The sequence below is a fragment of the Mytilus edulis genome, chromosome 3, assembly GCF_963676685.1.
Source record: "Mytilus edulis chromosome 3, xbMytEdul2.2, whole genome shotgun sequence".
NCBI lineage: Eukaryota > Metazoa > Mollusca > Bivalvia > Mytilida > Mytilidae > Mytilus > Mytilus edulis.
The window spans coordinates 36,617,049-36,632,756 of record NC_092346.1 but is presented as its reverse complement, the minus strand read 5'-3'; the positions used below and the strand labels follow the sequence as shown (position 1 = coordinate 36,632,756).

The window sequence follows — 15,708 nt, the reverse complement described above, 5'->3', positions numbered from 1 at the left end:
ATTCATAACTAGTCAACCATTTATTATTTTACATCCGGACAAGAATTTCTTGCTTTACGGTTGAGTCGTCTGCTACCTGTAAGAATTTCTTCTTTTTTCAATTGTCGGACTGTGAAGAGGAATCTGGTGAGTTCTAAAGTTAAAATATATTTTTTTTAATTTTTTTAGACCGCTCTATAAGACGTGACTGCGAATGTCTTTAGATCAGTGTGCAGCACTAATTTTGACTAATGTGGATGTTTTCATTTAAGTTCCTGCATTTTCAAAAAAAATGATCACATTTATACGTCTATATACGACATTCTTTGTGGTTTTGAGTAATCATCTTTATCTGTGTTCTTCTTTTGTTTTTGTTTCGATTGCTGTAGTTGTGTTGAGCTTTCTTTTAATGCGGATTTGAGGGGTTCGTATGTGACATGTTGCAAGGCAATATTTCTGTCCCTATCCAGTGGCAGTCCAAATTTCCCCGACCATCATCCCGCATGGCCTCTATTACTAGACCTTCATATTGTATTTATTATTAACTTGTTCTCGTCCTAAATATGCATGACATATTTGCCACTGGACGTTAAGCAACCAACAATAAATCAATCTTTTAATGATTTCATGTTAAAGCCGATTGCGCAAGATCTTTTATATATAAGGTGATTCTTAACATCTTATTTAATGTGCGCATATAGTGTTTTGAACAGTATTAATTTTTCTCCTGTCAGGTGTATAAAATTACGTAATTTTAAATAAATATCCAGACTACTTCATGATAAGCTTATAAGATATAAGAAATGTTATAAACAATTTTTTTTGAATTGTTTGGTACATATAGAGTATGCTATTAGTTAAATGCAATCAAGTGTAGCGATATTGGTTAATAAAATTATCTGTAACGGATCACATCAAAGACATCAAATAAGGCGATAAGTCGAGTATGCGGTCTATATAAGTATTTTTTATTCTTCAAAATTACATTTAATTTTGGCTTCTTATACCATATCACAACAACCGATTCTCTACAATAAAATACAAATACACATTAACATACATCGTATTTGTCTTTTTGTAAAGTAAAAATATAACTTAAAACACTAAAAGCATAATAATAATCAAACAATATGATTCACTTTCTTTCACGCTTCATAAGTAACTTGTTAAATGAAAAAGTTAATTAGAATAAATATTAATTTATAAATACTTTTACAATTCTTAATATATCTTCTTTAAATAAATATTGTTCTTAAAAATGTACATAAATTATCTCTTACCGATTATGATCTCTCTATAAAAATAATGATGTGTCTCCGAATATCAAATAACTTGCAATGAATAAAAACTAGACAACGTAACGTACGTCAAAAGCGAAACGTCATAAAACTTAAAAACGGGAAATATAACAATTCATAAGAGCGCAACGTTACATGTATGCGCAAATACCCAAAAATCGTATCTACAAGTATTACAAATAAAATAAATAACTTCAGTAATAATAAATGAAGTAACCCAACAATTTGGAATTACATTTCAAATCTAACATTATCTATCTATTGTATTTGTGCATTTCGTTGCTCCACACTTCTGTCTGGAAATATTGTTTGTACAGTCACACTACTATGAATTCAAATGTACTTTTCCCCTTGTATTTTTATTTTTTTTACAGTCGATTTCATTGAATGTGTAGGCAAAGGAAATATCTTTGGTTAGCTTACTTGCTAGCTGTAATTAAAATCAATCGGGTCCAGGACCAATCCAGTATATCTTATCATAATCCTTCGTATTTAATTCAATTTTCTATGTGCATACATTTAGAGTACTTAAGAGCTGGTAAACTCAGTGTATGATATTAAAATATTTCCGGTTATGGAATACATTCTTCTGCATTTATTTCCATATTTTTCTAGAAATCCACAATTGCATGTGTGTAGTATAATTATTGTGTGTGTACTAAAAAAGGTGTTTCGGTTATGGTCATTTTAGACCTAGGCTTATCCTCATCAGGTATCCCAAGCCTATATGTTTCATCCTCTGTAATATATAGCATTATAGTTCAAATTTGATTTCTCTTATGGGGATACTTGAATGAGATATAACGAGTCCAGAACCAATCCTATATATACCAATACATATTCTTAGTATTTGACTTTATTTCATAATCTATTTTGTTCAATTCCATATTTTATCATAAATATTTGTTGTTTTTTAAGGTGTTTCGGTTAAGGTTTAACTACCAAGGCTTTTCCTCATCAGGTATCCCAAGCCTCTAACTAATAAAATAATCAGTTTCAAAGTAAAGTTCAAAGCATCCATACGCATAGAATTTTAAAATTTTGCATACCGGGATACGACACCTGGTAACTTTGTATTGATGTATTGTATTCAAATTAATTAAATCAGTTTATGATTTGATATAACTATTGTCTTTTATGTTGTGATTTATCCTATAACTTGGTTTATCCTATAACTTGGATGATGTAAGTAGATCCTTCAAGTTTTTGTGTCTTTTATATGCTAAGATCGGAGGTTTTGGAAACATGGTTTTTGTGCTATCATTTTGTTCAATTAGGTGCCAATGTTTTTTAATTGCTTTATTTGGTCCATTGAAGGAAGGATTAAATTTGGTGGCTAAAACTAATGGAGGCATTGCTCTTTTGTTTTTAAGCTTGTACCTTAGACAATCTTTTCTTTCCTTATGAAGTGCATTTGTTATAATGGGGTTGATATCTTTTTCCGAGTATCCCCTTTGGAGAAGTTTTGTTTTAAAAGTTTCAATTTCTTTTAGTGTATCTTTTTTGTTATTTGATGATCTCATAAAACGCAATATTTCCGCAGTAATAAATCCATTGAACACCGATGATGGGTGAGCTGACGTTCGTTTAAGATACTGAAAGTTATCAGTAGGTTTACGGTATAGTTTTACGTCTAATATATTATGATTAAGGAATCTGTTTCCTTTAAAAATTGTGACGTCAAGGAATTGAATGCTAGATTGTGATATTTCATGCGTAAATTTTATCAACGGGTGTATATTATTAGCAATGTTAAATAATTCAGTAAGATTATCTTGACTAGAATTAAAAAGAATGAATCCATCATCTCTGTATAAAGATAACAGTGCTAAGTTATCTTTAAAAGGAAATATATCAAGAATATTCGTTATAATCTCGAACATTCTTAAATCAGCCAGGGATGGGCTCATTGGGGCTCCCATTGGGATTCCACATGTCTCTCTGAATATCAAGTTATTAAATTCAAATTCATTATTGCATAGAATGAATTGAAGTATTCGTAAGAAGTCCTTTTTTGGTGGTAGAGGTATTTCATGTTTATTACGACATATTTTGTACCATGCTCTGTCAACTGCTTGCAGTATTTCATCGTGAGTTAAGGAATTGTACATACTAGTAATATCAAAAGTGCACATAATTATGTCATCCGGTGCCCTTATTTGTTCTATTTTGTTGATAAATGAGGTCGTGTCCTGTGTATAAGTCCATAATTGGCTAACTACCGGTTTTAGGAAGTGGTCGATAAATTGACCAATTTTTTCAATTGGACTATTGCATAATGATACAATTGGTCTCCCAGGAATATCTATATTTTTAAGGAAATCTTTGTTAGTTTTGATTTTTTTCTATCTTCATGGTTAATTTTGTGAATTTTTGGCAACATATAGAGTCGTCCCACTCGTATATTGGCATTATTGGCTAGGTATTTATATGTTATATCGTCGATATATTCTTTCTTGTGTAGTTGTTTGATCATTTTTTGAATAGTTTCGGATATTTTGTTCGTATTAAATTCATGAATTTGCTCATAGCATATACTGTTGTTCAGGAAATTCAGTGTTTGTTTAATATATAGATTTTTATCCAGAACAACAGTAGATGAATTTTTGTCAGCTTTCTTAATAATTATATTATTATTTGAACGTAAGGTTTTGAGTGCCGCTCTCTCATGTTTAGAAAGATTATTTCTAACTTTGTTTATTTTAAGTCTGCATATTTCCATCTTTGTGGCAAATAGATAATTTTCTATTGTGTTGTTTGCTAAAGAGGGTTTAAATCCCGATTTGATTCTAAAAGGATGATTGGTGTCCGCATTAGTTTTATCACTAAAGTGATATTTGCATCGCATTTTTCTACCTAGTTCGGCAAAATCTCGTAAGAGATTTTGTTTAATGTATTTTACATCTGGACTGGGAATAAATTTTAATCCCTTTGCAAGAACTAATATTTCATAGTTTGTGAGATTCTCACGTGAAAACACTTCTATATAGTTTAAAGCTTTTTTTACATTTTCATGAAAGTATTTTGTGCGTTTAAGATGGCCTTTGTTATTATTATGTATACGGAGTTTACTTTTGTATTTTATTAATCGTTTTTTCTTATCCCTTTTTCTGAGAGATCTTTTTCTATTACTCATAGTAATTTATTTGTATAAAATTTTTTTGTGACAAAACTATTTTGTTTGTTTGTATAATTATTTCAACTCTAATTGAGAGATGAAATGAATATATATGAAATTCAAAACTATTTGAGAGATGAAATGTATTTTATTAAATCTGAGACAGATATAATCTATTCATGTAAAGATAAGGGTTGTTGATGAAATTGCACTGTTAGCCCTTGCGTAGTCATGTGTATAATTTATTGATAACAATCCTGCTACGTGTGTATGATACCTGTAAAGTTATGTGATTTTTTTTGAAGATGTTGTAGATAATCCATATACGAACGAACTATAATTTATAGAATATTTGTACCTAGATAGTACGATTATAATGCTCATTGCTAAAACCATACGAAATAAAATGATAGCAATTATAAGTATAATTTCTTAAGCGATCTTTTAAGTAATAGCTGTCAATTGATGAGTAGCAATTAAAGCAAACTAATTAAACTAAAATAATCAAAAGTTTCCTTGATTTAATAACTAATGAATATATATATATATGTGATAATTAATTCTAATCAATAAGATAAAACTACAATATTCAAAGTAGTCAGACCTGTTTTAATAATCAAATAAAATACATCCGTTTATAGTTGAATAAAATTTGATATCCATCTTGTATTATAAAGACACTTTGTTTTATCACTGTAAACACATAATTCCACTGAAATACGTAAAAATATTATTGTACTTGTCTTAGTAATAATTATAACGGAAATTTCTGCGGCCTCTTCCACGGTTCCCACGACCGTATCTGTTACCCAGAACATTCTTTAGGTCATCAATTTCCTTTTTCATCAAGTCCATTTCACTTACTGGTTTAGTTTTGTCAGTTTGTTGTTTAAGTACCTCAAGTTCTTGCTTAATCTTGTAAAGATCTGACAGTTCTTTTGGATCCTTGGTTGCACTTTGTCTATAATTATCGGCCCATTTATCCTTCAGGCTCCTCACTCTGTCGTTCAAACGGACAACGCTTGATCCGTTGGTTATTGCCGCTGATGTCTCTAGCCAGTATTTTTCAACTTCAGCTGTCAGGTTGTCATCATATTCTTTAACTGCTACCGTAAGGAATTCCCGTAAATTAGATTTTACATTACTGTTGAACTCCTGCACCTTCAATTTAAAGAAGGAAAACGGTATCCCGGTATGCAGAATTTTTAAATTCTATGCGTATGGATGCTTTGAACTTTACTTTGAAACTGATTATTTTATTAGTTAGAGGCTTGGGATACCTGATGAGGAAAAGCCTTGGTAGTTAAACCTTAACCGAAACACCTTAAAAAACAACAAATATTTATGATAAAATAATGTATTGAACAAAATAGATTATGAAATAAAGTCAAATACTAAGAATATGTATTGGTATATAAAGGATTGGTTCTGGACTCGTTATATCTCATTCATGTAACGTGAAGGAATTATTAGAAAAGGTTTATTATCCTCCTTTCGAAGACGCCTAGTTCTACAGACGGATAGATTGGTTATCTGTCGGACTAGTTTAAACTTAAAAGGAGGGTAGTTCAACTAACCCAATAACTTACCAAAATTATTACCTTTGCCTACAAACTCAATGCAATCGGCTGTAACACATTTTTCTTTTTCTCGACAGCTTGTTGCGGAGGACCTGGATATGCCTCACCACTTTCTGCCATGCGGAGCGTGGCTAGGGAGACATTGGTATATATTCCCTGTATCATCCCACCAAGCAGACGGAATGTTGAGCCAGATTACCTGGTCACAGTAGATGTTGACCCAAAATCACCAACTTACTGCAAGGTACCGTACTTTGAGGATGGGGAAAGGGGTGGTGTGGGTGTTGTCCAACATATACAGTGAATCGTATTTTCGATAATAAACCCCACCCTGTTGTAGTTTTGTTTAAAAGACGTGTATTGCCTGTGGCGTAGCCAGGGTTGAAATGATGTGGGTGCGAAATTGTGGCCGAGCGGAGCGAGGCGAAAAAATGTTGGGACCATATTATGCAGAATTTTTTTTTTTTTTTACATTTTCCCATTCATGCATGAGTATTCCCATAGAATCCGACACTAGTTAGATTTTTGTTTAATTTCAAAATACCAACCAATATATAATAAAATTGAGACTGGAAAATATATATTCATTTTCCAACAGAATTTTATTGTTTTCTCGAAAGTACCTTCATTCAATTCAAAAATATTTAATGTTAAATTTTCACACTTGACATCACAAAAATATAACAAGTACAGCGGCACCTCTGTTCATGGAACTTCGGAATATAGGAACCGAATTGATCCCCTTTCTCGGAATATAAGCCTCACAATGTTTTTGTTTTATTAATTGTCTTAAAGCGTCGCAGTGGACATGGAAATACCGGGCGGCCTGCGTCCGTCTGGTCTTGTTAGCACTGTCATGTATACAATTCCTGCCAGCTTTTTGTGAAACTTGTATCATCAGCAATGTCTCTGACAATTGCGAAAATAAGTCCTGATCATCTATTTTGAACCCATTGGAAATATAAATTATAACTGAAATCCAATTGCATTTGTTCGGAAGCTATTATATTATTTCTCTCCAGATATTTTGTATCTTCGATAAATAAAATAAGTGTAATGCTGGGACATAGGTACTCTTTTCTTGAAAATAAAATTAAAATATTTGTAACTAGATGGAGAAGGTATTCATTAGCAAAGAAATGATGACACTCCATTATACAAATACAGTTTTTATCACGTTGTCTTTCGCGTCACAGGAAACGTTATCAGGATATAACGGTTTAATTGTCAACTTGCTCAATTTCAGACTAAACATGCGGACTTGTTATAACCACCCTCTATGCTTGTCGCAGCCGACGACAAGCTACGACTTAGACTTTTCACGAAAAAGTAGAGAAAACTTTTTTTGCGATTTATCCATCTTGCTTAAATACACTAAATGATCCTATGGGAAAGACCACGCATACTGCTTTGTAAATGATTGGACGATATTTTCAAATCCTCACCCTTGTAACATTCGGATACCACCGTTTGTATCTGCTGTGAACACATGCAATCATATATTTATTAAAAAAAATTGTTTGCAAAAATGATGTGGATGCTTGAGCATCTGAGCATACATGCAAGCTACGCCACTGATTGCAAGGTATTGTATATAAAGTAAGTCTTTATCTTAAGTCTTAAGTCTTAAGTTTCTCACATTTTAGGACAAATTTGCTCTCATTACGCATTTTTCAAGCAACTGAAAAGATGTTGAAAGTGACAATATTAAATGTTTCATTTTTACGACATCTTGAGTCTCCAAAACGAATGAGCACAGCTCACTGATACATGTATCCGAATAGCATTACATTCGAAAATTGTTTTTTTTTCTTCTACATTCATTTCTAGATGCTTTTTATTTTGGGAACATTCAGCTATATTCGATAAAGGCATTGCTATATTTCATCAATAAACGTGGTGAGGCTAAATGTTTCTTAAAAGATTGACAGTATGGGACACATAAGATTAGCAAAATGTAATTGCTTGAAAGGAAAACTGGCTAAGACTTATTGTAGAAATAAAACATAAAACTTTTTGTCTGATGATTCTACATGATAAAAATGAAGATCTGGCATGATTCCCTTTCCGACAAAATATCAAGCTAACTAATCGCACTTGCAGAAAGATATATCCACTAAATTATAAACCACGTTATCCCAGATTGAAAAACAAATGGGTTTTGGATTTAGTATACTAGTATTAGCTTTAAGACGAAATAAGCAGTGTTAGAAAAACATCACATTCTGTGATGCCAGTATCTTTATTAATACATGTTAATTTTGATTAAAAAGGTAACTTTATCTTTTTGTCAATAGATTTGTTTTTGCTGCAATTTTTTTCTCAACACTGAACACTGTTTTGTTTGTTTGTTTGTTTGTTTCAACTATATAGTATCTTGTCAGAAAAAAAGTGAACTGCCAAAGAGAGGTTATGAAATAAATTCACATTTTTGCATGTTTTTTTACATGTCTGCATGTGATTTCACAAGGTACACTAAGGGACAAAAGTTTTGACTACGAAAGCAAAACAATAGCAGAGTGATTCACAAGAAGCAAAACCTGACAGAATTATATACGTTGGATATATATTTCTTTTTTGTCAAAACTTTTATTTAATTCACTTCTACGCATCTCTCTTTCGGATATATTGCTCAAGTTACCCCTTTAACTTTCATGCTCCATAGCCGATAATGCAAAATGAATACCTTGGTCATTTCTTATGCCTACTATTGGTTTAATCAATGCATCTTTCTGTCCTATATTGTCGTGACTATTCAATCATTAAAAGAAAAGTGTTGATACTAGTATAGGAAAATAAATAACATCAATATGCATAAATGCAAATGGCAATTTCTGAGACAGAATATTTGTTTTTTAAAGTATGTCAAAGTGACGTTAATAATTCGAAAAGAGTAATTCTAAATTCAAAGAGACAATGACATAGTCCAGTCTTCATGTCGTTAAGCGGTAACATATCATTCTGTAGCAAGGATATATTTCCAATTGCAGATACTATATATATAGCCGGTGGTGACCGTGTTACCATCAATATTAGGTGAACACTACATTATAGAGATTTTGAAAATACCAATCACACTTTGTTGACGTTGTTATGTCCCTTATTTTCAGTTGAAACATAATTTATTAACATTCTATTTTAAAAATAAACATTGAATAACAAGAGATTTCTAACGACCAAAGTATTAGATTCAAACGATTGTATAACACAGAGCTACTAAACACGTGTTGATGGAGGCTCTTATTGGCTTTTTATATAACAATTGCCTGATTGATATAACTATTTATCAGTAAGCCATGCCAAATAAGATAAATAGATTAACATGGTAAGTCATGCACCTATGTAACAGTTTCATACATACCTGGGAAGTTATTTTAGCTTTGATGATCTTTTTAAAGGTTATCCACAGACTGCATATGCCAAATGTGGCAGACGAACTTCATCATACAGGATGGAATGCATGTTCCAGTTGTCATGACGATCCGTCCAGATCTAGAAACCGACTTATTTTACCATCAGTCAACAGCAACAGAATATATGTGGTGGACACTGGGACCGATCAAAGGAAACTCAACTAGACACGGTAATTACAGCCGTTTGCATTTTGGTGTGTAGGCAAAGGTAATATCTTTGGTTAGCTTGCTTGTTAGCTGAACCGTGAAGTCTTTATAAGGTAAGGTATACTACCCTACTTTCGAAGAAGCCTAGTCCTACAAACATATAGGTTGGATATATGTCGGACTAGTCTACTCTTAAAGGAGGGTAGTTTACCTAACCTAATAATGACTTCACGGTTCACCTCACAAGTAAGCTAACCAAAAATATTACCTTTAAAAAGATAGAGGGGTATACATGTGTTTTAATATATACTTCGTACTTTCACACTTATTAATTAAATTTTGGTATAGCAGTGATATGAGTTGGCGAATTGAAATTTTCTTTCATAATCGGTTTATGTTAAATCTATTTCACATGTGTTTAACTTTTATTTCATCGTGGGTTTTCCATGGAACTTGTGCTGTCTGCTTGCCGAATTTAAAAATGAAATGTTTCATAGTTAACATCAATACAAACGGAAACGCTGTATGCGAATAAGAGTTCGGGAAGACAATAAATCGATAGCAGTACATTTCTCAATTTTCTGATAAAATAAAAGATTTTCTTTTACACGTAATTCTATGTATACGTATTTTATAGTAAAACTTAGCTATTCAGGTGTATAAAATATATTCAACTTTTTAGTTTAATATGAAGTACCATATGGTTTTAAATCAGCAGAAGTTCAAAAACAATTGAAGCATACCAAAATAAAGATATCAAACTTTAAACAATATAGTACAAAAATGTTTTAAAGTTTTATATTTTATTAAGAGTATTGAGCCATGGGAGATGACAGAAAAATGTGGGATGTCAGCTCCTCACACGACACATTGTCTTGGTTCCGGTGATATAATGATTAGCTGTATGGGAGATCCGAAAGGAGACACAAAAGGCATGTTATACATAACGAACTAGATTCTTGTAGTTTTCTTTCCCAAATTCTCTAATGGTATTTTTTTTGTCCTCAATTTAAAAAAAAAACTCTTTCAAATTTGTTTATTTTACGACATTATATTCATGGATACTTTCGTGAACATTACAACTAGAAGACACTAAAACAAAATACTATATGAAATAAGATAATGCGGTATGATTGCAAATGAAACAACTATCGTCGTTTACTTTTTTTTAAAAGTAAAGAGATTTCGATACAACTGCATTTCCTTGACAGTACGTGCAAACCAAAACCCAATATGACATTTTTGGTCCCTTAATCTATTGCTGTATGCTCTAAAAACGTTTCATTTTATTACTTTAAGGTGGTTTTGTTTTGATCGACGGCAAAAGCTTTACAATTAAGAAAAAATAGGAACGGGAATCTATTGAATCGGTTACGATTTTTGGTATCAGCCATATCATAACGTCATGATCAGTACTGAGTGGGGTTCACCAAAAGTATTTAGGAGCGGATTCAATCCTGACCATGTAAAACAAGGTAAGACATAATGGCTTGTAACACAACTATCATATTTCCTGTTTTAATATATAGTATGAATTATTGCTATTTTGGTTCATACTGGCTTGATGTCAAGCTACTATATGATTTGCGAAATAAGCAAATTGAGGCAACAGTAGTATACCGATGTTCAAATCGACTTAGAAGACACAAATCAAGGTAACAGACAAAAAATGAAAGAACCGCATACCTTCCCCCCAACACACACACACACACACACAAAGCGAGACCGGGTGCGTCGACAGTATAAGCGACTCCTCTTATGCCTGCATCACCCGCCATAATAATTCACACTTCGTCAAAATGTAACAAAAACACAGGAATAGGAAGTTAAAGTTCAAGTCGTTTTTAAATTCACAATGTACACGGAATACATTTGTTCACTTCAAAGACCAATCAAAACATACATTACGTGGTATGATTAACCGTAAGGTTAAGTTTTTCTTTCCAATTATCTGATTTTGTCAAGTTGAATATACCCCAAGCTCCTTTTTTTGTACAAACAGCAAAATGGCATGACAAGAAAAAAAGTGAAATTATATGGAAAAATAAAATCATATACACGCTCCAAGATTGAGGACGCATTTGTCGCTTTACAGTGGCCATCCCTTTCTTTCAACATGTGTGTCCTACTACACTGATACGAAAGTATTAAAAAAGAAAGAATTTGGAGTTAGTACACATACAGTTCTAGCTTGAGTTCAATATATATAATGCAAAGAAAAAGAATAGATTTAAACAAAATTACAAAAAATGAGAATATAATATGACTCTTTATGGCTCTCGTTTTGGCGTGTAGAGTAATATATAATTATTTTCATCATTTGTCCTTATGAAACACAGTAATAACAACAGAGCTTTTGCTATAAATATGACAAACAATCATTTTTAGTATGATCGTCATACTAAATATGATTGTTTGTCATATATATCCTCACGACTATTATGCAATACTGTTATTTTGTAGTTCACAATTTTTAAGAGTTGTGTATAAAAAAGAAGATGTGACTTTTATAGTTTTATTTAACTTAAAGGGAAACTTCGCAAAAAAATCAAAAATTGATATTATGTCCATTATGTATAGAAATGCTCAAATTTATAGATATTAAAGTTTTATTCCGCTAGGTAAGAGATCACCATCGATTTTAAATTTAGAGTATCAATTCTCTGCTTTCCGCCATTTTGTCATCTTCTCCGATTAAAAATCACGATATGTCTATAAACCACAAAGGACCAAAACTACAGTAACCGATGTAATCGTATTTGCATGTCGATATCCTGTCAATCGTACGGTTGTTTTATCTGACTAACTAACTTGATACGGAAAATGTTCTTATTTTTTTTTAAATAACCATAGTCTGTTATTTTTAAACTGTTAATATTGGAATTAGTTAAAAAGTCAAACTTCAAATCATAAATAAGTGTTCCGTGAAAATTGTTTTCGAAAATCTAATTCGTTTATAATTCTTTAAAGTAATAAATTTTATTCAAATAAATTCGTATCGTCCCTCATCTGATCACCAGTATGGCTGAAGGTATTACTTCCAAAGGTATTGTGAGGGGTGTGAGGTGACACGTTCAGGTATTCAAGCGATTTCCTGTCGGGCTTGCTAGTTCATGCATCGTTTCACTTCTGTAGGTATTGATCAGTGTACACGGCCGATAACTTATAACTCTCCATTTTGAACTATCAGGTGTATAATATACATCTCTGTCTTACGTGTCCAAAAGTGATATAATATACTAGTCATTACTAAACTCATACGCTTGTTTATAAATAACATTACTGGTGTAAAGAATATTATTTATAAAAATATAAATAATACCAACAAAGAAAAAGATTTGATGAAATATAAATCTATTTACATGTTTTCCAAGGTTTAATTTGGGAAAATGTAATATATACTCGTTGTCAATAGTTAAGGACAGATTGGAACATACCTGAAATATTGATTTAAAAAAATATACGCACTTGTCGACGATTCGTTTCTACGCCTGTATAGCCGTGAAGTTACGGAGCTATATCGCAATTTAAAATATATACATGTATACATTGAACATAAGAAAGAAACATACATTTTGTGTAAATCGGGGTAACAGTTTTGTAAATAGACTAGTCCACGTATGCCAACAGTATGTAATCATCGAATTCGATAGACTATTGTATACCAAAAGAAAAGGAAGAAGAAGAGGAACAATTTGATTTAAATACAGGTCGATATATAACTTGCTTCGGTTCATCGAAGTTATGAACATAGTAAAATCACAAATTTATATATCAATTAGATAATTCTCGAATAAAGGAAGAAATTCGACTTCATCACAATTGTTCCGACATTCATGTAAAATATATGCAACTGGACGTACACTAACAAACCCCAAGGGATGTGAATATTTTCTAGGAAAACTATTGAGTATTAAAGTTTCAAATTAATTTCGGGATTTATTTTCTTTCTTGATATTCAATGACAGCAATTTAAAGAAAAAAACTGCTTGTCCGCTTTAGGGGTATTCTTGCCAGTTGAACAGACTTTAAGATGACATTAAATGTCGTTGTCTTTTTTTTTTAAACATCGTTGGTCAAATTACTAAAGTATTATACGTTGTGAGAAAAAAGACTATTTTAATCAGGACGCTCCCGATTATGAATAAATTTGGTTGACGTTTTTCACACTTGAAAAGAATATCTATTCGTAATTTTTCGATTCCATTCTTAAATTCCTCTCAATTTGTTAAAACATCTTTTTTTCAAATAGCTGAAGTATTCATGCGTTGCGAGATTTAAAATATTTTGATGAGAACATTAATTCTTAAATAGGTAAATAAAGATCGCTTTGGATGGACTAAATTATATAATTGCAATCTGTTTGAAATATTAAAGGTTGCCGATTCTAATTTTGAAAAAGTACAATTTGTAGTTCATACACTCGTGTTTAGAAGGCTATTTTTATTTATAAATTTATTCAATTAAAATAATTCACTATTTTATCGTTACAAAAGTAATCAGAAGTCATAATAATTCATTTAAAAGTGAACTTATGCAAATTATATAAAAATATACAACAGCTATCCAGTTACTGTGCGACTTATTTCTCCCGTAAATTCATTTTAATTCTTTTTCTTACATTTCTGTGTCTATAACTATAACTAACTCCCGTATATCATGCATACGAAATGTTGTTCACACCTGAAATGGTGAACCGTGACGTCTAGATGTCACTGAATGAAGATCAAAAGATTAGAATTACATAACTTATAATACTTAGTAACAGCTAGTAGTGAGATTTCCAGTTGAATAGACGTGTTTTTTCGTAGCTCCGAAATCACCGACCAGTGTTCACAAACAACGTTATTGTTATAAGTATAGTTTATTTTCATCTATAATATCTTTAATATCTAATATGTAATACTAATAGATAGAAATTAATACTTTATTTGGTTCCAATAACTAATATTTGTACTAATTAGGATTTTTTTTCAAGTACACACATATAGTGAGTACTTTTCATATATAAAAGTTCCCACCATTGTTTAGTAAATACATTAGTTGATAACAAATATACCTACTCTGAAAGTTTATCTATTGTTTTCTTAATAAAATAAGAAAAGATAAACATGGCTTTTAGTCAAGGTTTTGATGTTGATGACTTTATAGATAATGTTGTTTATTACGACCGTAAAAAGGGTAAAGAGATTAGCTCTGAAATTGAGTCAAGTGACTCAATGGTAGAGACTTCTAGTCAGGATTCGGATATGGAATCACTTGATACTGTCTCAGAAAAGTCTTCCAAAAAAAGGAGGATAGGGTCTACTCCACCATTTAATATATCATATAGCCAAGCAGTAAGGTCTACGGTGAAACGCAAACCGAAAACCGTGGTCCATGCTAAAACCCCACCCCCTAAACCTAAAAAATACTTAGTCATTATGCAAGCCCAAGAGGTAGAATTGGGCCAGCAAAATCCAATCAAAATACAAAGACTTATACAGAGTCTAGATTATGGTACACCAAAATGGGTAAACGGTACAAGAAGAGGTATCATCATAGAATGTAATGATAGTTACCAATTTAGAAGTATTTTAGCTACTCAGAGACTTGGGGACTGGCAAGTAAAATGTACTGTTCCCAAGTCTCAGGAATCATCTATAGGTTGCATATACAACACTCCTATAGACTTGACAGAAGAAGAAGTCTTGGGAGTGTTGAAAGACTACAAAGTGACTAAGGTCAATAGATTAACTTACTATGACTCTGTGTCGCAAACAAGAAAAACTATCAAAAACCTTGAAGATATTCTTCAACACTGCACAATTAGTAGAAAACATAAATATAGGGTTTACAAGGTATAAAGTCAAACCATTTATACCTAGACCAATACAATGTTACAAATGTCAAAAATATGATCATATGCACCAACAATGCAGAAATGCTGTTATCTGTAGAAAATGTGGTCTTGGACATGACATTAATGAGTGTCCCTCCCAAACCGTGCAATGTATAAACTGCAAAGGTGCACATGCAGCAAATAGCAAAGACTGTCCTACTAGGACAGAAAAACAAAAGGTATTAAAAAAGGCGTACAGTGATAAAATCACAATTAAAGAGGCCATTGTAGAAGTTAAAAAGAAAAGGGCAAGTCAAGCCACTAAGGCTGCAACAGAAACTAAATCCAACGG

The 15,708-nt window shown here is 31.8% G+C and overlaps 1 protein-coding gene across 3 annotated transcripts in view; it reads left to right on the top strand.

The window, feature by feature from the left end:
• Positions 1-15,708, top strand: part of LOC139516381 (uncharacterized) — a 341,046-nt gene continuing 325,338 nt past the window's right edge. For all 3 annotated transcript variants that reach the window (XR_011662951.1, XR_011662950.1, XM_071306450.1), the window contains exons 1-5: positions 1-126; positions 6,053-6,219; positions 9,374-9,558; positions 10,347-10,467; positions 10,835-11,010. Coding sequence is in view for 1 of the 3 variants with exons in the window: in XM_071306450.1 (XP_071162551.1) it covers positions 10,941-11,010 (70 nt within the window). In the remaining 2 variants the exon portion in view is untranslated. The remainder of the gene's footprint in view (positions 127-6,052; positions 6,220-9,373; positions 9,559-10,346; positions 10,468-10,834; positions 11,011-15,708) is intronic.